At 37.7% G+C, this 22,818-nt stretch overlaps 1 protein-coding gene and 1 pseudogene across 5 annotated transcripts; both read left to right on the forward strand.

Annotated features, from left to right (window-relative positions):
- The first annotated feature begins 260 nt into the window (after positions 1 to 260).
- LOC103214437 (leukemia-associated protein 1) lies at positions 261 to 22,818 on the forward strand. Of its 5 annotated transcripts, none has more exons than XR_005236472.2 (3): positions 913 to 981; positions 1,106 to 1,158; positions 22,226 to 22,276. XR_005236472.2 is itself a non-coding variant. In XM_037986673.2 (2 exons), the coding sequence occupies exons 1-2, from the start codon at positions 371 to 373 to the stop codon at positions 22,339 to 22,341; spliced, it is 237 nt and encodes a 78-aa protein (XP_037842601.1). In that variant the 5' UTR covers positions 261 to 370; the 3' UTR covers positions 22,342 to 22,818. The 5 variants fall into 5 exon arrangements, 1 of the variants encoding a protein (XP_037842601.1); XR_005236476.2 differs by adding an exon at positions 2,456 to 2,556 and having other exon boundaries at positions 917 to 1,158; positions 22,226 to 22,317; XR_012092579.1 differs by adding an exon at positions 11,395 to 11,514 and having other exon boundaries at positions 917 to 1,158; positions 22,226 to 22,312.
- LOC103214436 (large ribosomal subunit protein eL18-like) lies at positions 17,024 to 18,447 on the forward strand (annotated as a pseudogene).

Here is a 22,818-nt window from a genome sequence, read left to right on the forward strand (position 1 = left end):
ACGCGGGCTGCCTCCACAGCTGTCAATACCGCCTCTTAACCCCCACTTCTCTTGCTTGCCCGACATTTTCGCGCATGCGCAAACTCCAACTCTCGCTCTCCTCCCGCCGTGCACATGCGCAGAATCATCGTTGTGCGCGGCTCTCCCTTTGCTTCTACGGTCGCAATCCTCTTGCTTCTTTTATTGCGCGTGCGTGTAGCGCTTTTGCAAAGACTCGGAGGTGAAGGTAGAGGCTGTGGGGCCGAGGGTCCACTTATAGCTATCAGCCCACAGGCATTTAGTCTACGTTGGAGGTAAACAAATACGGGTCCAGCTTAGGAGAAAAGAAAAACGTCTTACAGTGTCTAAACTCCAACAACGGAATGTATCAATGAGACCTTGCATATGGATACACGTGCATTTAAAACGGCCCCGCCCGCGTGTAGAGCTCTTGCCGTTCGCCAGCGCTTTACAGGGGTTATCGCACTTAAGCCTCGGAACAACTTTACCAGGTAGGAACTATTACTGTTCTCGTTTTGAAGACCAGGAAACCTAGGCTCAGAGACATTAAGTAATTTGCCCAAGACAGCACAAGTGGCACAGAAGTGGATGAATCCACATCTGTCAGATTCAGCAGCCCTGGAGTTCTCTACCACGCTGTACGCTCCAACCTGAGCCCACACAGGAGGCGTGGTCTCCTTCCTCAACGGGGTGTGTGTGTGTGTGCGCGCGCGCGCGCCTGCCTAGAGTTAATGATTAAGTTTGCTGAAGCCCTTCTTTCCGGTCCTAAGCTGCCTATTGCGAAGGCGCTTTCATTGAATCCAGTTTCTCCTACGTCTTAACTTGTTCTTAAACTTTTGAGATAGGAATGGGCAGTTTTCTGTGTCACTTAGGATTTTTTTTGTTTTTTTGTTTTTTTAATGGCGTGGTAAGTGAACTGAATCCAGCAAAGACAAGAGAACTGAATCCAGCAAAGACGAGTTTCTGTTGTGCAACGCATTGGTAAACTGACAGCTACCACGTATTGACTGTGTGCTGTGCACTGTGCTAAATAAATGATTTACGGATTAATCGTGTTTATTGCTCACAACAACCTTATGAAGTAGGTATTATCTTCGCTTTACAGATGAGGACACCTGAAGCTCAGATTAAGAAATCTGCCCCAAAGTCTTAGAACTGGTAAGTAGAAGCACCATATCTAGGCAAACCTGTCTACTTTCAAAAAAATGGGCACTCTGATAGGACAATTAACGATAATAAAGTTGTAAATATTTTAAAACCTTCATTGTGAATGTTAAATAAGACAGTAGATATGAAAGTGCCTGAAGTACTAATAAGGAAGTGGGAGAAGGGTAGCATGGTTTGCATTATTGAAGTGTATTGGAAAAGAAATGGATTTTAGCAATTTGAGATCAAGAAGTAACATGGCAGAGTAGTATAAATAAACTACTTAACCTCTGGTACTTTTGTGCACTACTTAAGTGGGCTTGACTCTGGAACCGAGCTGCCTGGGTTTGAATCCCAGCTCCACTGCTTACTAGCTGTGTGGCCTTGTTGGGTAAATTATCTGTTGGACCTTTTGTAAAACAAGTACTATTAACACCTCATTGGATTGTTGTAAGGATGTAAATGAGCTAATATTAAAGGAATTTCAACAGTGCTTGGCATATTAGTAAATGTTATTGTCAGTCAGTCACTGATCTTTTAAACTGGCTTCTTTAATGGTTGTTTAAAAAATCATACTACAGTTAGTACAATTAGGGGTCAGCATTTTTTTTTTTTCTTTCTGAGAGGGAGCCTCACTCTGTTGCCCAGGCTGGAGTACAGTGGCGCGATCTTGGCTCACTGCAACCTCCGCCTCCCGCGTTGAAGCAGTTCTCCTGCCTCAGCATCCCATGTAGCTGGGATTACAGGTGCGCGCCACCACGCCCGGCTAATTTTTGTATTTTTAGTAGAGACGGAGTTTCACCATATTGGCCAGACTGGCCTCTAACTCCTGACCTCTCTGTATGCCTCTGCCTCCCAAAGTGCTGGGATTACAGGCGTGAGTCACCACACCGGTCGGGGTTAGCATTCTTTTTCAAGAGCTCCTTAAAATGATAAATCAGACTGACAAATGATTTTTCCCAAATATGAATAATGATCCCTGTTAGGCGAATAAGGATGTTAATTTATTTTACCATCTCATAAGAATAATACATGGAAATGGAATAGATTTATTGCTTTTTCTGATTGTTAAAGTTAAAAAACCCAGGCCCATCTAAAATATATAAAGTAAAAGTCATCCAAATTTCTAGCATCCAGGGATAACTACATATTGTTTATATTTTAAAAATATAACGTACCTTTGGGGACAATCAGCTGGGGGAGTCTGGATAAGTGGCATATTTGGGAGACATCTGTAAAATTGTAATAGAACTTACAAATAAGTAAGTAACACAATCTGGTTTCCTCACTGTAGAATTTTTTATCTTAGTCCCCTTCTAGATATAATCTGTTAAGAGAATTCTAAAGTGATGATGATAAATGATAACATTTATTGAAGACCTAATATGTGGCAGACACTGGGCTAAACAGGTACATGCATTTTCCCATTGAATCCTCATGTAACTCATGAAGTGGGTGCAATTATCTCTATTTTGCAGAGACTGAAGTTTATGTGGAAGTCATTTTTAGAAGATTTAAGTCCAATTGTGTTTAAAGTCTTACGAAAAATTCTTTCATGAAAGCTTCTTGATTTGCTAAAATGGAAGAAAACAAAACCAACTAACATACAGTAGTTCCTGTGCCTGAACAGAGCCCAATTGTAAAAAATGGTCTTTTGAAAACTAAGAAATTTATGTTTGACCACAAGGGGGTGCAAATTCCTGAGTTACATTTCAAAGAAAAAACAGAAAAAGTGCTTTTACTTCAGACCATTAAATTCGTGGGTTAAAAACTAGTAAGAATTCCTGCCTGGAACTTTAATACCCTAAAAGTAATGTACTTTATAAGAAGAAAGAACTCAATTACTTAGGTGCTCAATTAGGGCAGAAGTGTCAGCTTGCTTTCTTCAATACAGTCAAGAGTTAATCATCCCTCCCCTACCCCTTTCCACTCACAGTTAGTATCTCTGCATACCCCTCTTTACTTGTCATAGGAGTAGAACTGAAGTCATAATTTAAAATCTGGGGTTTTGCTCTTGGAAACTGAAATGCAGTCACCAGCAAATGGATGGTAAACATGGGTAGTGTGAAGAACAGAGGTCTTGTAATTTCTATGCTTTTTTTTCCCTCCTGCTGTTTATAATGAGTAAGCTACAACTGATGCAATGTTGGCTTCAACATATTAACTTATTTAGATAAAACTGTGAAAGCTATAGGTCTGTTTGTCTTTCAAGAAAGAACGCAGACTTTGAAACAGTATATACTATTGAATGTATTAAAAAGTTTGCTTAGCAGGGTTTTCGGGTTCCTTTTATTTTCCTGTTGGTCTTGTTTCTCTGAGATGGACTTAATTTAAAAAATACATCTTTTTTTTGGAAATAATTTCAAATTTACAAAAAGTTACAATATTAAAAAGAGTTTCAAGAACATCCATATCATTTTCTTGCTCTTGTACATGGGTGAGTTTTCTTTCTCTCTCTCTCTCTCTCTATACACAGTCTATAAAAACACACAGAGGAAAAATGCAAGAAAAAAAACTTTCAATCCATATCAAGGTTTTATGATTATAGTTAAAAATATACACATCAAAAAGCCAATCTAAAATTTTGCATTGTTGACACTGCGAAACTATTCTTTTAAGGAACATTGGTGTTCTATGAGCTAGTCCGATTTTTGTTTTTTTAAGAGACAGGGTCTCTCTATATTGCCCAGGCTGGCTTCGAACTCCTGGACTCACGTGATCATCCCGTTCTACCTTCCGAGTAGCTGGGGCTGTAGGCAAGTGCCACTGCACCCAGCTCAGTGATTCTTAAACTTTGAAAATTTGTTGAAAGTTATAGACCCTTTCTCTAGAATCATGCATATATATGAATAGTTTGCATATAGTTTCAGAGGTGGATGATGGTCCATGGAGTTCCTGAAGAAAAGTAAAGAAAAAATCACTCATACATATGGTAAGCAGAATAATGGTCTACCAAAGATATCCAAAGATGTACATGTCCTAATCTATGTGGGATTTGTTAATATGTTACATGGTGAGAGATAATTCAAGTTTCAGATAAAAATTAGGGTTGTTACTCAGATGATCTGAAAATAGATTATTCTGGATCACCTGAGGAGGCCTAATTACATGGTCTTTTAAGTGTGTAAAGGGGAAGCAGAAGAATCCATGTCAATGATGAGATGTGAGAAAGCCATTGCTGACTCTGAAGGTGGAAGGAGGCCATGAGCCAAAGAATAGTTCATGAGCCCTAGAAGCTGAAAAAGGCAAGAAAACAGACTCTTATGTAATACAGCCATGCCTACATCTCTATTTTAGCCCGCTAAGACCCATTTGGAATTTCTGACCTCCAGAACTGTAAGATAATACATTTCTGTTGTTTTAAGCCACTAAGTTTATGGTAATTTGTTTATGGTAATTTTATGGCATTAGGAAACTAATAAAGGATGTGAAAAGTCATTTTGTATGTATGTTGATGTGTGGTTATGGTAGTAATTAAGTGTGTATGTGTACATATATATATATTTTAATACCACCTAGGTATTTTTTTTTTTTTTTTTTTTTTTTTGAGGTGGGGTTTCTGTCTCCTAGGCTGGAGTTCAGTGGAGTGATCTCAGCTCACTTTAACCTCTGTCTCCTGGGCTCAAGTGATCCTCCCACCTTAGCGTCCTGTGTAGCTGGGACCACAGGTGCCTGCCACCACGCCCACCTAATTTTTTCTATTTTTTGGTAGAGGTGGGGTTTCGTCATGTTGCCTGGGCTGTTCTGTACTTTTTTTTTAATGGATTAACAAATCCATAAAAAGTACTTCTTTATCTTTTTTAAAGGTCTGTGAAGTGTCAGACCTCAAGATGGACAACTATTTAATTAGATATAGCATCTTATCTGCTACTGAAATTATATACCTACACAAGATTTACTGAAATTTCTTGGTAAGAATATGATGAGCTTTTCCCACAAATTTATCCATCTACATTCCCTTTTTAAAATGCAACATTTTGATTTACAGTTATGTTGACAGTATCTTTGTTCTGTCAAGTATCTTGGATAATTTCTTTTCCCTGTAGCTGACAGATTAAAAACAATTCAAAAATTCTCCTCAGAGGTTATTTAAACAGTATATAACTACATGCTTTAATTACTTAGGTATCAGCTTAAGAGAATAAACTGTTTAGAAACAGATTTATTTTGCAGTTGGGTAGATTATTTTAATGGAAGATCAATACAAGTACTTAATTATCTATAAATGTTTTATGTACAAGAAACTTTTTGTGATTTTTTTAAAGGATATCAATATTAGTTACATGGGGGAATATTTATACACACATCAGGAAATGTAATTGTTTTGGGAAATTTACATGGTTTAGAGCTCCAATTTCTAGAAGTGATTAGAACAGATTCATATATAGCATTTTCAACTTTGATTCTCTGAAGATACTGAGTTAAGATTTTTTTTCCTGTATGAGGAGTTATTTTGCTTACAATATTCTTGGCCACAAATCATGGAACTAAACTGAAATTCATTTACAACTAATAATGGTCAACACTTACTGAGGAAGTATGACCTTTTTCGGTTTTTTTTTGAGACAGAGTCTTGCTCTGTTGTCTAGGCTGGAGTACAATGGCATGATCTCGGCTCACTGCAACCTTTGCCTCCCGGGTTCAAGCAGTTCTGCTGCAGCCTCCCAAGTAGCTGGTATAACACGCACCACCAGGCCCAGCTAATTTTTTTATTTTTAGTAGAGATGGGGTTTTGCCATGTTGGCCAGGCTGGTCTTGAACTCCTGGCCTCAGGTGATCCACCCACCTTGGCTTCCCAAAGTGGCGTGAGCCACTGCGCCCGGCCGGGAAGTATGAACTTTTTTTTTCACCTACCAATAAGGATTCCTGGAAAGGGATAAACCCATTTGTTTTTGTTAATCTTTCTAAAATCAATGTTAAAATGTTGGCCTTAAATGAGATATTAAATACAGTGTTTTGAAACATTGCTTTTGAAATAATATATACTTTGTAAGAACTTAATAAAGGATTGTAAGAACTTAATAAAAACCTATTCAGGATTGGAATCATAGAATCTTAAGAGTTAAAATATGTCTCTTCTTACTGCCACCTATTGTCTAAGTGTGAGGCTACTGAGAACAAATTTATTCCTACTTGCTTACAATAACCCTTTAAATATGATCATTATTGTTTTGAATCATGATGACAGCAGAATTCCCACTCCCCAACATCCTTTAATGTGTCTTTAATTGTTTTATGATCTTAAACCCTTCACCATCTTGGTTTCCTTCTTCTGGTTATTCTTGTTTAACAAGGCCCTTCTCAAACAGTGACCCCCAGAATGGTATTAATTATATATATATGTATACTATATATAGTCTGAAATATACTATGGGTGAGTATTAACTTTTTGTCCTATCCATTACAATTCTTGTATTTACAGAACAATTTTAGATCATAACAAGGACTCATAAATAATGGAAATGGATGTATTGGAAATTTATCAAAAGAAAGTTTTAATGTAAACTGCAGGAGTAAAAAACTTAAAAATTACAACTTATGACTTTCTCAGAGACTGTATTGAGTTGGGATGAATTGGAAGTTGTGGAGGATAGGGAACCAGGAATCTATTACATTCATGTCTTATTTATTTTTAATAAACAGGAGTAAAATTGAGACTCTGGTCTGTAGGAGATATGACTGAGGATGTGTGATCAGTTGAGCCTCATACTACATTTCTATTCCTAATATATAAAATTTATTTCTTATAGTGCAAATCCCTTTTGGCTAGGAAATTCTTATATGTTTAAAATAAATTAACCTTTTAAGGCAGCTCTGAAGAAGTAATTGATTTTAAATAGGTGAGCAGTTTATAGCTCTTATAGGAATACTTTTTCCTTATTTTTTTTCATCATAGGATTAGACCCTATGTTTTTAATTTAAGTCCTTTAAGTTTTGCTGTTAATGTTTAATTTACTTGATGACCCCATACTGTTAATTTTTGACCTAGTTAACTTGGGACAGTATATACAAACTGTTTACCTAATTTTAAGGAAACTCTTTTAAAAAATAAGATAGGTTTGATATGAAACAGAAGATTAAATTCATTTCAACTTTCCATGTAGAAAAATATCGTATATATTTAATCAAAGAACTTTTTCCCCCTTATTGGAGGATGCATTTTTATCAGCATAGAGGTTTTGTTTTTTGTTTTTTAATAATTAGATGTTTATGCCATTGGCAAAGCAACCCAAAGCCGACATGACCGAACTGCAATACTTTTAATAAACTGCAAGACTACTAATATAGTAGCTATAAAACCCTTTCTTGATAAGAAATTTTTACAGTGTATGACTGAATCTAACAATTCTCCCTCTACCTTTATTTATGCTCGTTTACTTTCTTTTATAGAAAAATGAAATTCTTAAAGTTTAAGCTTTTAGATATAAAAAACGTTAGTATATACAGTTAAATTAAGTTCAAGGTTTCTTTTAAACCACTTGATGTAATTTACTTTGTACATAACTTTTATTTGCCTTTTTAAAATTATTATTATTAAAATTTTTTTAGACAGAGTCTTGCTGTATCATGCAGGCTGGAGTGCAGGGGCGTGATCTCAGCTCACTGCAACCTCTGCCTCCCCAGTTCAAGCAATTCTCATTCCTCAGCTTCCCAAGTAGCTGGAATTACAGGTGCAAGCCACCATGCCCAGCTAATTTTTGTATTTTTAGTACAGACAGGGTTTCTCCATGTTGTCCAGGCTGGTCTCAAACTCCTGATCTCAAGTGATCCTCCTGCCTCAGCCTCCAAAAGTGCTGGGATTATAGGCATGAGCCACGGCACCCACCTTATTTGCCCTTTAAACTAGACCTGTGGACTTGCTTTTGAACATTTTTTCTCCTAATTATAAAATACATGTGCATTAAAGAAAACTGAGAAAAAAATAAGGAATGATTGGAAGCCATTGCTTCTGAAGGCCTCTTACCAATATACCTGTCTCCTCATCTCCTTTCTCAGTTGACCAAAGAATGCTCTATGTTTGTCTTTTATGTATATTAGCATGATTGCATTTCATCCAGTTAGCCGTATTTAATACTGTACTTTGTTTCTCTTCAGGAAAATTACAGTTTGATATCTTGTGAGACAGAAGGTTGCATCTTTCAGTCATCAGAGAGCAAAGTAGGAAAGACTCAGAGAAGCGAAGTCCCTCTGATTCACCTAATGATACACTGTTTTTACTCTAAGGGGGCCACGAGGGTGTATTTACTTTCATCATTTTGGGGTGAGGAATGGTTAGAAACTGAAGGAGCATACATAGGTTAAGTATTATCCATGACAGTAGGGTGGGAGTGAATGGAAGCTCATTTATAGCAGTTCTACTTCCTGATTTATGGGTATGTGTGGGTGGTGTGTTTTAAAGAGATTCTGGTGAACTAACAAGGTGTGATAATTGTATTTTGTTATATATCATATTATTGACCCCCAGACTGCTTAACATATAGCTTAATAATTATTACGGATATCTTTAAATATGCCACATTCACTTTATTAAGAAGTGAACTGATAAGCAACAAGCTGCCATGTGCTGAACAGTATCAGGTACTGGGATAAACAAGGGTTTTAAATGCTGCGAATAGTGTAAGCTGTATAGCCTTCATGGTTTGCTAATAAGGTAATCTGTTGTCATTTCGTAATTGAAATACTAGGGGGAATGTTGTAAAAATGTTGTAAAAATGCTCTTTATTATTGTTATTTAAATGGAAGTATTTTTGTGTGGTTTTATAGTCATGGTGGGAAATCATGAGCTTTTGGACTAGGGCAGTGATGACTGGGATACAAGATGAGAGAAAAATCTGTAATGACTCCCTGGTCCCTGTCCTGGTTGTAGAGTACAATGGTGGTATCATTAACCAGGACAGGGACAAGTGGAGGAGGATCATGGCTTTTGAGAGAGAGAGAGAGAGAGAGAGAGAGTGTGAGTGTGTGTGTGTGTGTGTGTGTGTGTGTGTTTATGGGTGTGGGATGGAATGCTGGGACAGGAGAGGGAGATGACAAGTCCAGTGAGGACATTTTGAATATGAAAGATTAAGCACTCATGGGATACCTAAGTAGGAAGTTCAGTAAGGAGCTCAACGTACACGACTGAGGCTTAGGAGAAAGGCCTGGGCTGGAAACGGATATCACTAAATAGGTGGTAGTTGAGATTATGAGGGAAATGGATGCCATTGCTCATAGAGACTAAACATAGAGAAATGAGAACCAAAATTAGTAATTGGGCAAAGTAAGAGGAAGCAGCAGAAGACTGAGAAGGAATGGCCGAGAGAGAGAGGGGCAGGAACACCAACAGAGCTCAGAGTTAAAGGAGCCAGTGGTAGAGAAGTTTCAAAAGGAAAGAAGTTAGGAGTGTCAGAAGGTAAAGACAGGCTAAGTAAACTGAAAAAGATAAAAAGATTTGGCAGTTCTGTCATTAGTAATGTTTGCCAGAACACTTTCAATGAAACAATGGTGGCAGAATTCTGTTTGTGTTGAGTTGAAAAGTATATTAAAATAGGGAAAGGGGCCAGGTGCGGTGGCTCTTGCCTATAATCCCAGCACTTTGGGAGGCTGAGGCAGGCAGATCACCTGAGGTCGGGAGTTCGAAACCAGTCTGACCAACATAAAGAAACCCTGTCTCTACTAAAAACACAAAATTAGCTGGGCATGGTGACACATGCCTGTAATCCCAGCTTCTCGGGAGGCTGAGGCAGAATTGCTTGAACCCGGGAGGCAGAGATTGCGGTGAGCCGAGATTACACCACTGCACTCCAGCCTGGGCAACAAAAGCAAACCTCTGTCCCAAACACAAAGAAAAAAAGGAAAAAAGAGAAAGGTTACAATAAATGTGTATTATTTCAAGGCTCTTGACATTTTCTTAAAAACAAAAGATAATTTTAGGGAGGAGGTTACAGAATAGAGGAGGAGATCTACAGGAGAAGAGAGCTTAACATAAAGTATGGGGACAGACCCATCAGAGAGGAGAAATAAGAAAGGATAAAGTATAGTGAGATCTAGTAGGAGATAAAGGTGCAGGTAAAGGAATTAACCCAGAAAAGAGAAAGGATCCCTTTTCCTCTGAGACTAGAAGGGAACAGGTAAGAGAGTTTTGTGTATAACTTGTAAATCTAGAGCAGGAAGTTGAGGGAGTTCATAGCTAATAGTTTTACTTTTTATTTTTTTTTTCCGATAAAGGAGTCATGAAAGAGATAAGGGTAGAGGTGAAGTAGCAAGTTTCAATTGAAGTAAGATGGTACAAAACATATGCTCTAGGTAATTGAAGAGGGAATTAACGAGGGAGGAAGGTTGTTAGCAGAAGAGGGTGATGTACCTGAGAACCTAGGCTGGATAGGAAAAGACACGAAGCATGTGGGAGATTGTAGTTTGAAGAAATGAGAATAGTTAAGGAATGAAAGCAGGTATTTAGGGAGTAATGGAGTAAAAAACTGCAAGAATAAGTAGTTGTAGTCAGAGATCCATATATTGGACTCTAAGGTTGTAGAATAATTTGTTGGTTATCAGAAGATAGAGGCTGTAGCTTTGGGTATGGATTACTGAATGAAGTGGTTTTACGGAGTCAGAGTTCATAGTTTTTCAATGGGTTTTCTATATGGACACTGAAGTGGGAGGCGATGGCAGAAAATGCAGGGGAGGCAGATACTGTCAACAAAGGGCCAGAGTCCTCAACAAAAAGGAATGACTGGGTAATTAATAAGAATGAAAGAAAGGAGTAAAAAATTTCCAAGATTGTTTCATCATGCCTTTTTTTTTTTTTCCTTGTAAATTAAGAGACATGAGGGTAAGGAGAGGATAAGGACTATGTTTGAATTAATTCAACAAATGCAAATATTTGTTGAATTAATAAGTGAATGATAAGCTCATGTTGAATAAGTATTTCAGAAAACTTCAGGTTTTTTTTCTTATTATAAGCAATTGATATTAAAGAAAGTACAAATGAGCAGGATGTAGGAAAAAATAATCCCATCAGCCTGAAATACCTACCCCCAACACCCTTTGTTATTAAACTTTTTGTTTAAATCTGTTTGTTCATATATTTTTTTCCTAGCAATATTCAGTTGTATACTTTAATATCTAAATAAGTATTTTCTTATGGAATATAAGGATATACTATAATTTAAGTAGGTCCTTATTTTGGGGCATTTATATTGATTCCACCCAAGTTTCTTCTATGGGTAAAACGAAAAATCTAATAGCTTTTTTTTTTTTTTTTGACAGAGTTTCGTTCTTGTCACCCCAGGCTGGAGTGCAATGGCACGATCTTGGCTCACTGTCACCTCTGCCTCCCAGGTTCAAGCAATTCTGCCGCCTCAGCCTCCTGAGTAGCTGGGACTACAGGCGCGTGCCATCATGCCTGGCTAATTTTTGATTTTTAGTAGAGACAGGATTTCACCATGTTGGACAGGCTGGTCTTGAACTTCTGACTTCAGGTGATCTGCCCACCTTGGCCTCCCAAAGTGTTGGGATTACAGGCGCAGCCACCACGCCCGGCTAATTTTTGTATTTTTAGTAGAGATGGGGTTTCACCATGTTGGCCAGGCTGGTCTTGAACTTCTAACCTTGGGTGATCTGCCCACCTCGGCCTCCCAAAGTGCTGGGATTACAGATGTGTGCCACCACGCCCAGCATAATAGCTAAATTTTTGCCTTACTTATAAGGATTCTTAGAAGTAGATTTTCTAGTGTGGCTTCATAGAGATCCTATTTATCTTTATTTTATGGCCATTTCTAACAGGCTTATTTATGTGCATTCCATCCAGGATTGGAATCCTGGACGATGGACAGTGTTGCAGGTATTGACTGATGCAGGCATGCTGACAGCCACAAAAGTGAGAACTGTTAATCATAGGTCCTTCTTCACAAGAAGAATGATGGGTATTTTTAAAACTTGGAATCAAGTATAGTTTTCATGAGCACAGTAAGAGATGATTCATGAGCTGAATACAGGATATAGTAGTCAATTCAGAAATGCATGTTCAAATTAAATAAAAACCTCTTATAATAGTCTATATTTGTTGATAATATTGAACTTTAGTAGAGGTTTTTTTTCATAAATTTTAAAACTGTGGCAAAATACTTCATAAAGTTTATCAACTTAATCATTTTTAAGTGTACACTTCAATGGTATTAAATACATTCATTATGTTGTAACCATCACCACCATTCATCTTTGTAGCTAGTAGAGGTATTAATATACCAGTCTTGAATAGTCATCAAAGTCACTCTACCTCAAACTTTTCCACAAAAGTATGGTTAATAGCAGAGAGGAGTGAACAACTGCCTTAAAAACTTGGTCCCAAGCTAGAATTCTTTTTAGCTTCATGTTTTGTCTTAGATTTAACGTAAATGTAGTGTTACTTACCATAATGTTCCTATATTTAGTAAAAATATGATTATACATTTTTTCAAAATCTCTGAGGGAGGCTGATCTCTAAGGAGTTGCCCCATGTTTGGTGCTGGCACACCAAAAGTCCCCCTTGCCCCAAGCAGGACTTTCAGAAGCAAGGTTCTAAGCCATTTCATGGTTGAATAATATGCCTCTTTTCATTTTTCTTTTTTCTTTCTTTGAGACAGAGTCTTGCCATGTCACCCAGGCTAGAGTGCAGTGGCATAATCTCAGCTCACTGGAACCTCCGTCTCCTGGGTTCAAGCGATTCTCCTGCCTCCGCCTCCCGAATAGCTGGGATTACAGGTGCCTGCCACCATGCCTGGCTATTTTGTATTTTAAGTAGAGACAGGGTTTCACCATGTTTGCCAGGCTGGTCTTGAACTCCTGACCTCAAGAGATCTCCTGCCTTGGCTCCCAAAGTGTTGGGATTACAGGTGTGAGCCACCACACCGGCTCCTTTTTTTTTTTTTGAGACGAAGTCTTGCTGTGTCACCCAGGCTGGAGTGCAGTGCCATCTTGGGATCTCGGCTCACTGCAACCACTGCCTCCCGGGTTCAAGCAATTCTCACGCCTCAGCCTCCTGAATAACTGGGATTACAGGTGCGCGCTACCATGCCTAATTTTTGTATTTTATTAGAGATGGGGTTTTGCCATGTTGGCCAGGCTGATCTTGACCTCCTGACCTCAAGTGATTCGCCTGCCTTGGCCTCCCAAAGTGCTGGGATTACAGGTGTGAACCACCATACCCAGCCTTCATTTTTCTTTTATGGTTTAGCCAAGACTACTTATACTAGTGTATGTCAAGGAGTAGACTGATTGATGTTCACCCTCTTCGAATGTGAGTGTCACAGAAACTGTGAAATTCACAGAGTAAAAATTTAGAAGTATCCTTTTATATTATATTTGCCCTAGTAATCATGCATACTTCATCATTATTAATGCCATGAGACAATCTTATACAAATAGAATAATTTCACGTGCTGGCTAGGGCCATAGCCCCACCTTTCCAAAGAGTATTAACTTTTCAACTATCCATGCATTATGACTCCAGAGACTTGTAAACCCTCTCAGGTGTAATACATTTTTTTTTCTTTTTTTTTTGAGACAGAGTCTTGCTCTGTCATAAGGCTGGAGTGCAGTGGCGCTATCTCGGCTCACTGCAACCTCTGCCTCCTGGGTTCAAGCGATTCTCCTGCCTCAGCCTCCGGAGTAGCTGGGACTACAGGTGTGTGACACCATGCCCAGCTAATTTTTGTATTTTTAGTGGAGACGGGGTTTCCCCATGTTGGCCAAGCTGGTCTTGATCTCTTGACCTCATGATTCACCCGCCTCGGCTTCCCAAAATGCTGGGATTACAGGTGTGAGCCACCGCGCCTGGCCCAGGTGTAATTTTGTTCTTCATGCCTGGTCCCATTTCAGAATATTGGTGATTACATTGAAGGATAGTAGCAAAATTGGAACTAAAGTCTGGGTTTCTTAACTCCTAGTTGAGGGTCTTTCCAATTACACCAAAAGGAAAAGAGTTACATATAACAAGAGGTAAAACATAAGTTATCTACCTGACCCCACAAAACCACTTTAAGCCATCCTAAGAGTAGTTTCTTTTTTTCCCTCCCTCTCTCCTTCCCTTCAGCTTTCCTTTCTTCTTCCTATGTTTTTTTTTGGGTAACTCCAAAGCACCCCAGTTCTCAGAATTAAAAGGTTAAAAATATTTTAGTACTCTCCAAGATACAAAGTAGACTACTAGAGTTTTTTGTTGTTGTTGTTGTTGTTTCTCAAGCTTGGGACATAAAGCTCAGAGCTCAGAACAGTAGAATTTTAGAAAGGAATAGATAGGATACATGAAAGAGGCTGCCGGAATATGAAAAAACTGGAGTAAAAATAAGCAAATCAATACTTCTGAAATGAAGCCTTCATTGGTAGAAAAAAAAATGTAGGTCACAAAAATGAGTTAGCAGAGGTTCTTGATTTCTAATTATTGAAGATTCCTATCTAGTGGTATTCTAATATGCTTACCAAATTATGAGTTGCATTACTTTTTAAAAACCTAAAACCTAGTCAAGAGTTACAGAGTGACCCTGGTTTATTTTGTGTGGTAAGTTTTCAGTTCCAGTTATTAGGCAAAACAAAAATTGCTAATACGTAACAATGTAAAATAAATGATTGGTAGAATAAAACAAAAGGGATTCATATAGCTTTTGTACTGTCTTCTTGAAAAAGGCATATTTGGCCATAAAAGCTAATACATACTTTAGGAATGGAAATGATTTAACCTGATTTTTCCAAGTAAGATTTGTTCAAGAATAATGAACTTATGTTGTCAGTTATGGGTTCAAGCATTAATTCACTTTGGACTGCTTATATTCAACAATATGCTGTCTACGTAAAGAGTTACATGGAATTAAATTTTAGCATTGGAATCTATTTGAGATAGCATTATCTTTTATATTCAAATGAAAAATTATGGGGCTCTAGAATTAAGTGTTACTAAGTTGATATAGATAGAATAATAGTTGTATTACAAGGAAAAAAGCAAAGATAATATTGTATAGGGTTTGAATCATACACTCTCACTAGAGTTTTTTTTTTAAATTGTGAATGTTTGTTGATTCATTCAAAACCGTTTGAAAATTGTGAGGGAGCCAGAAAAGGGGACAATATTTGAAGATGTATAATTTAGATGTATAGTTTGCTTGCTTATCAGGGAATGGTTAAGTTCCTTTTTTCTGTATATTTTAATTGGTGAGATTAAGAGTTTTTATTCTTCTAGATTACTTTGTAAAATAACATGGCATTTTATAGATCTATGAGATAACTGAGGCTCATACATGTTGAGTTTTAATGTGTGGAGGAGTCTGATGTGCATCCAAGTCTATCTGCCCCAATGTCTCTGTTTTTAACCACTATCCTCAGAATGAAATACATTCATATAGTAGAGACCAATTCTTAAACAAAAGTCATCTTTACTCACAAAATTCATCTGTGAAGTACCCACTGTTCTCAGTTTCTGTCCCTCTCACTTTTTCTTTCTAGTGCTTTGCAGTTTTTAATGAAAGTGATTTTTTTCCTGAAATTATTATTTTCATGTTTTTTATTAGAGGATTAAATTTGTTTCTAAGACCGTTTAGTAAGTCTTTTGCAGTCTTTTAAGATCAGACTTAATCTTAAGTCTAAACTTAAAGATTGCCTTGAAGTATATTATTTAGCTGTATTGCATTATTCTTCCTTATGTAATGAGCTATAGACTGAGCACTCCTTGACAAATCACAAGAATAAGACCCAAAGAATCAAACTTTTCCAAGTAACTTAACTGCATCCCAGGACAAAACTCAGGAACATTTAGAGGAACAGAAGAATATCCAGCAGCCAACAGATAAAATTCACAGTGCCTTTCCAGGCACGCAAAGAAGCCAGAAAAATGATCCACAATGATAAGAATAATCAATCATCTGAAAGTGACCTTAAGCAGAGAAAGATGTTAGAACTAGTAAAGACAGTGAACATTATTATAACTATACTCTGTATTTGCAGAAAGTAGAGACATGAAAGACATTTTTAAAAACTCGATGTGGTTCTAGGGATGAAAACTACAATATCTGAGATCTGCTAATGATATTTGTAGCAGATTAGACATGGCAGAAGAAAAGGTTAGTGAACTTGAAGGATATAGCAAAAGAAACTATTCAAAAATGAAAGAGAGAAAAAAGAATGACAAAAGCATCAGTGAGCTATGGGACAAACTTCCAGAATCCTTATGTAAACATAATCAAAGGCATCAAAGGAGAGGAGAAAAGCAGAAACAAAAGGGATATTTGAAAAAATAATGGCCAAAATTTTCAAATTGGACAAAAACTATTAACTCACAGATCCAAGAACTCAACAAGAAGAAAACTACACCAAAGAATGTCATAATCACATTATTCAAAGCCAGTGATAAAAAATATTGAAAGCAGCCACATGTTATAGAGTAACAAAGATAAGGCTGACAGCAGATTTCTCATTGGAAACATTGCAAGTGGAGAGATAGTAGAACATAAAGTACTGAAAGAAAAAAATGTTAACCTAGGATTTGATACTCAGCAAAATATCATTCAAAAAACAAAGGCAAAAATAAAGATGTTTTTAGACATACGAAAACAAATAATTTTTTACCATCAGGTAGACTGAAGGTAGACTCTGGTAGGTTGAAGATGTATACTGCCTTAAGGCAACCAGTAGAATAACAAAACAGTTATAGCTAGTAAGTCAACAAAGGAGGTAAGATAGAATCCCAAAAAAAAAAGGTGGAAAAAGGGACAAATAAGTGGTGAAACTAATAGAAAAATGGCAAGGCAATAGACTGCAATCGTATCAGCAATCACATTAAATGTATATTATCGAAATATCCCACTTAAAAGGCAAAGATTGTCAGATAAAAAGCAAGACTGCTTTTGGACCTGGATGAACAGGAAGCACCATCATGGAAGTTGTCTCCTGCCACAACAACGACTGAAAGGTTCAACACCAGGAGCCCAAGAGCCAGGACATCTACTGAAGGCTGTTGGTTAAGCTGTATATGTTTCTGGCCAGAAGAAACTCTACCTTCAACCAAGTTGTGGTGAAGAGGTTATTTATGAGTTGCACCAAATGGCCATCTCTGTCTCTTTCCTGGATGATCTGGAAGATGAAGCTTTCTGGCCAGGAAAACAAAACAGCTGTGGTTGTGGGGACCATAATGGATTCAGGACGTGCCCAAACTGAAGGTGTGTGCACTGCATGTGAGCAGTTGGGCCTGCAGCCAGATCGCCAAGGCTGGGGACAAGATCCTCACCTTCAACCAGCTGGCCCTGGACACCCTCAAAGGCTGTGGCACCATCCTGCTCTCTGGTCCTTACAAGGGCCAAGAGGTGTACTGGCATTTTGGCAAGGCCCTGGGAACCCAGCACAGCCACACTAAGCCCTGTGACCACTCCAAGTTCAAGCACATCAGAGGCTGATGGGCCAGCCAAGGCTATAAAAACTAAACCTGGATCCTATTCTTATTAAAAAGACTTTGGCCTGGGCGCAGTGGCTCATGCCTGTAATCCCAGCACTTTGGGAGGCCAAGGTGGGCAGATCACTTGAGCCTAGGAGTTCAAGACCAGTCTGGGCAACAAGTGAAACTCCATCTCTATAAAAAAAAATTCAAAAAAAAAATTAGTTGTGAGTGGTGGTACATGCCTGTAGTGCCAGCTACTTGGGAGGCTGAGGCAGGAGGATCGCTTGAGCCCAGGAAGTCAAGGCTGCAGTGAGCCATGATCGTACCACTGCACTCCACCCTGGGTGACAGAGGGAGAGCCTGTCTTGAAACAAAAAATTTTGGATGCTGGGGGGAAAATAAAAAACAAGATCCAACTATATAATGTCAATAAGAAACACATTTTAGGCTGGGTGCGATGGCTCACGCCTTTAATCCCAGCACTTTGGGAGGTCAAGGCAGTTAGATCACCTGAGGTCAGGAGTTCAAGACCAGCCTGGTCAACATGGCGAAATCTTGTCTCTACTAAAAATACAAAAATTAGCCAGGCATGGTGGCGGGTGCCTGTAATCCCAGCTACTTGGGAGGCTGAGGCAGGAGAATTGGATGAATGCAGGAGGCAGAGGTTGCAGTAAGCAGAGATCACACCACTGCACTCCAGCCTGGGAGACAGAAAAAAAAAAAAAAAAAGACATTTTACATACAAAGACATAACAACATTAAAAGGATGACCAGGCACAGTGGCTCATGCCTGTAATCACAGCACATTGGGAGGTTGAGGCAGGAGGATCACTTGAGCCCATGAGTCTGAGACCAGACTGGTCAATATGGTGAGATCCTGTCTGCACAAAAAATTAGCCAAGTGTGGTGGTGCATGCCTGTAGTCCCAGCTACTCGGGAGGCTGAGGTGGGAGGATAGCTTGAACCCAGGAGGTCAAGGCTGTAGGGAGTGGTGATCATGCCACTGTACTCCAGGCTGGACAACAAAGTGAAACTCAGTCTCAAAAACAACAACAACAACAACAAAAAGTAAAAGGATGAAAAAAGATATATCATACTGATGCTGGCATTAGTCAAAAGAAAACTGGTGTGGCTATATTAACATGAAATAAGTAGATTTCAAAGCAAATAATATTACCAGGAATAAAGAAGGCCATTTTATAATAATAAAATGATAAAAATAATAAAAGGGCTAGTTAATCAGAAGGATACAATAATCCTACATAGTTTTGTCTCAAATAATAAAGCTTCAAAATATGTAAATCAAAAACTGACAGAAGTGCAAGGAGAAAGAGATGAATCCATAGTTATAGTCAGAGATTTCAATACCCCTCTTTAAATGATTGCTAAAACAAGTAGAAACTTACAAGGATATAGTAAACTCAAGCAACACTGTAACCAAACTAACAGTACAGGTTGAGCATCCCTAATCTGAAATACAAAATGCTCCAAAATCCAAAATTTTTTGAGCACCAACATGACCCAATTATCTTGGGTCCTATTCCCAGGATATCTTATTATGTATATACAAATATTCAGAAAATCCAAAAAACTTTGAAATCTGAAACATTTCTGGTCCCAAGCATTTTGGATAAGGGATACTCAACCTGTAATAGAGTATATATTCTCTTTAAAGTATACATGAAACATTTACCCAAATAGATCATGTTCTAGGCCACAGGTTAGCAAACTATGGCCCTGAGGCCAAATGTAGTCTGTTTTTGTATAGTCCATGAACTAAAAATGGTTTTTACATTTTGAAAGATTTCTTTAAAAAGGAAGAAAATATGTGACAAAGATCATATGTGGCCCACAGAGTTTAAAATATTTACTGTCTGACCCTTTATAGAAGTTTACCAGCCCTTATTTTAGGCAATAAAACATGTCTCAGTAAATTTTAAAGGATTCAAATCATGCAGAGTATGTCTTCTGACTACAGTAGAATTAAAATTAGAAATCAATAACAGAAAGCTGTCTGGAAAATCCCCAAATGTTTGGAAACAAAATAACACTAAATAACCTTCTAATAACCCATTGATTAAAATAGGAGCGCAGTGAAATTAGAAGGCATTTCGAGCTGAATGAAAATAAAAACAAAGCATATCAAATTTTGTGACATGCCACTAAAGCAGTTATGTAGGAAGACATTTATAAGCAAAATGCTTCTATTAGAAAATATTAAAGATGTCAAGTCAGTGAGCTTCCACCTTAAGAAATTAGAAAAGAAGAACAAATTAAACACAAAGAAACAAAAGAAAAGAAATAATAAAGATCAAAGTAGAAATAAATGAAATAGAAAACAAAGTCCATTGAGAATATTAATGAAACCAAACCCTGGTTCTTTGAGATAAATAAAATTGATAAACTTTTGCCAGGCTGCTCAGGGGGAAAAAAAAAGAGAAGACCCATATTACCAATATCAGGAATGAGAGATGAAATATGACAAATTCTACAGATACTTAAAGGATAACAAAGGAATATTATGAAAAACCTTAAGCAAAACTCAACAACTTAGATGAAATGGTCAAATTCCTTGAAAGACGTAACTACCAAAGCTTACTCAAAAAGAAATAATGCTGGGTGCAGTGGCTCACACCTGTAATCCCAGCGTTTTGGGAGTTTGAGGTGGGCAGATCACTTAAGTCCAGGAGTTTGAGACCAGCCTGGGCAATGTGAAGACACCCCATCTCTACTAAAAATACAAAAAAATTAGCTGGGTGTGGTGGCGCATGACTGTAGTCCCAGCTACTTGCGGGGCTAAGGTGGGAGGATCGCTTGAGCTCGCAAGATTGAGCCCTGATTATGCCACTGCATTCCAGCCTGGGTGAAAGATTGAGACCTTGTGAAAGAAAAGAAAAAATAGATAACCTCCAAAGCTATATATCTATTTTTTAAAAATTAAATTAATAGTTAAAAATATTCTCACAAAACACTGGTGGATTCTTCCAAACACTTAGTGATAACACTGTGTATACCAATTACACACAAATCTTCCAGAAAACTGAAGAGAAAGGAATACTTCCCAGTTTATTTTTTGGGGCCAGCATTACCCTGATAACCTAAACCACACAAAGCCATTAAAAGAAAAGAAAACTATAGCCCATTTTCCCTCTTGAACGTGGATGCAATAATTCTAAACTAAACTTTAAACAAGTAAAATGCAACAAAATATAAGAAAGTTAGTATTACTGGATGAGGTTTATCCCAAAAATATGTCATTGCTTTAAATTTAAAAATTAATCATTGTAAGTTACTATATTAAGCTAAAAAAGAAAATCTGATCATCTCAATAGACACACACAAAAAATCTGACAAAATCCCGTATTTGTTCCTGATTTAAAAACAAACGAACAAACAAAAACACTAACCTTTTAGCAAAATAGGAATAGAAGGATACTTTCTCAACCAGACAAAGACATCTATAAAAATCCTACAGATAGCCTTATGCGTAACGATGAAAAACTGCATGCTTTCATTTTCCTCCTAAGATAAAGAATAATACAAAGATATTTTCTTTGCTCTGGCCACTTTCATTCAACATCAGAGGTTCTGACCAGGGAAAAGGCAAGAAAAAGAAATAAACCACATTCAAGTTAGAAAGGAAGAAATACAACTGATGATAGCCATTATTCCTAAGAGTTCCCCCTGCCTCTTTATAATCCTTGCCTCCTCTTACCTCTCCCTAGGAAACCACTGGCCTGTTTTCTGTCACTATAGACCAGTTTGCATTTTCTAGAACTGATATATGTGGAATCATACAGTATGTTACTCAATTTTTTTGTCAGAAATTGATATCTTACAATCAAAGTTCATATATAAACATTTGATCTTCATTCCATTCCCTCATTAGTCCATAGAGAGTCAATCAATTTTTCTTTCTTTTATTTATTTATTTTAATGAAACAGGGTCTTGCTGTGTTACCCAGGCTGGAGTGCAGGCTTACTTCAACCTCTAACTCCTGGGCTCAGGTGATCCTCCTGCCTAAGCCTCCAGAGTAGCTGCGACTACAGGGGTATGCCACCATGCCTGGCTAACTTTTTAAAATTTTTTTGTATTGATGGGGCCTTGCCATGTTGCCCAGGCTGGTCTTGAACTCCCGGGCTCAAGACCTCCCAAAGTGGTGGGATTACAGGCGTGAGCCACTGCGCCTGGACTCAATTTCTGTATGATGATGACTTTCACATGTACATCAGCAGGCCAGATAGCTTATCGAGAAAGCTTGTCCTCTGTCTTCTAGTAATATCCCACTTAGATCTGACATTAAGTTTATTTTTTTCAAGGTATTTCTTCCAAATTTCTTGGCTACTATTGGTGATAACACAAGTTTTTGGACCTTTAAGTTTAGAATCTTAGGTTCATTTCCTTATTTTATTTCTTCCCTATAGGTAAATGATCACTAAACATGTTACTTCTTATAGTTACTTCTTTGTAAGGCACTGCAGATACGTTTCTTTTCATTTTTAAAATTGCCCATTTAATTCAAGCTATTAAATCTCAAGCTTGTACTATATAGCCTCATCCTGCCATACCCATGTCTCCACTAGCCTATATAAAACATAAAATACTTTGCATCAAACTCTCTGTAGAGAAGTGTTGCTGGGCGAATAAGAAAAACCTGATTGACTAGAAAAAGCAAATGTAAATGTAATCTCCTTTCTTTTCAGTTATTCTACCAGAAAGGAATGAAGAACAGGACCTTCAGGAATTGAGTCACAATGCAGACAAATATCATATGGGAGATTATTGCAAGGAAGAGATTGATGATAGTATTTTCTACTAGCCATTGGGAAGATAAAAGGAGACAGAAGATTGAAGTCTTTTCCAGCCATTCTTTCCCTTTTTGCTTCCAAACTCCTCAACGGGGAACCTTCATATGTGCAGTATTTATATTGGATCACACTGATGATTATAAAGGTTCCTAGGAGGCTAGAAGCCAACTAACAGAGAAGGGAAAGCAGTCTGTTCTGAACATAGGGACATAAGTTCATTCATGCCATGTATCTTTTCAGCATGTTTCTCCCACTTAGAAACATCTAGCATTTAAGGCCTTTTAATATTAATGTAAGCCCAATACCAGCTCTTTCCCTTTGTATTTCATCTCTTTCTACTCTCCTATTTGTATTTTGTGTTCCTATCAAAGTGTCATATCTGGGAGATGACCTGCCTGTTCCTGTTCTATAACAGTTTTGTTTGCTGCTATGTCTCTAGAACAGTGCCTGTCTCACAGTAAGCACTCAATAAACCTTTGCTGAACGAA

Source organism: Chlorocebus sabaeus, chromosome 3 (assembly GCF_047675955.1).
Source record: "Chlorocebus sabaeus isolate Y175 chromosome 3, mChlSab1.0.hap1, whole genome shotgun sequence".
NCBI lineage: Eukaryota > Metazoa > Chordata > Mammalia > Primates > Cercopithecidae > Chlorocebus > Chlorocebus sabaeus.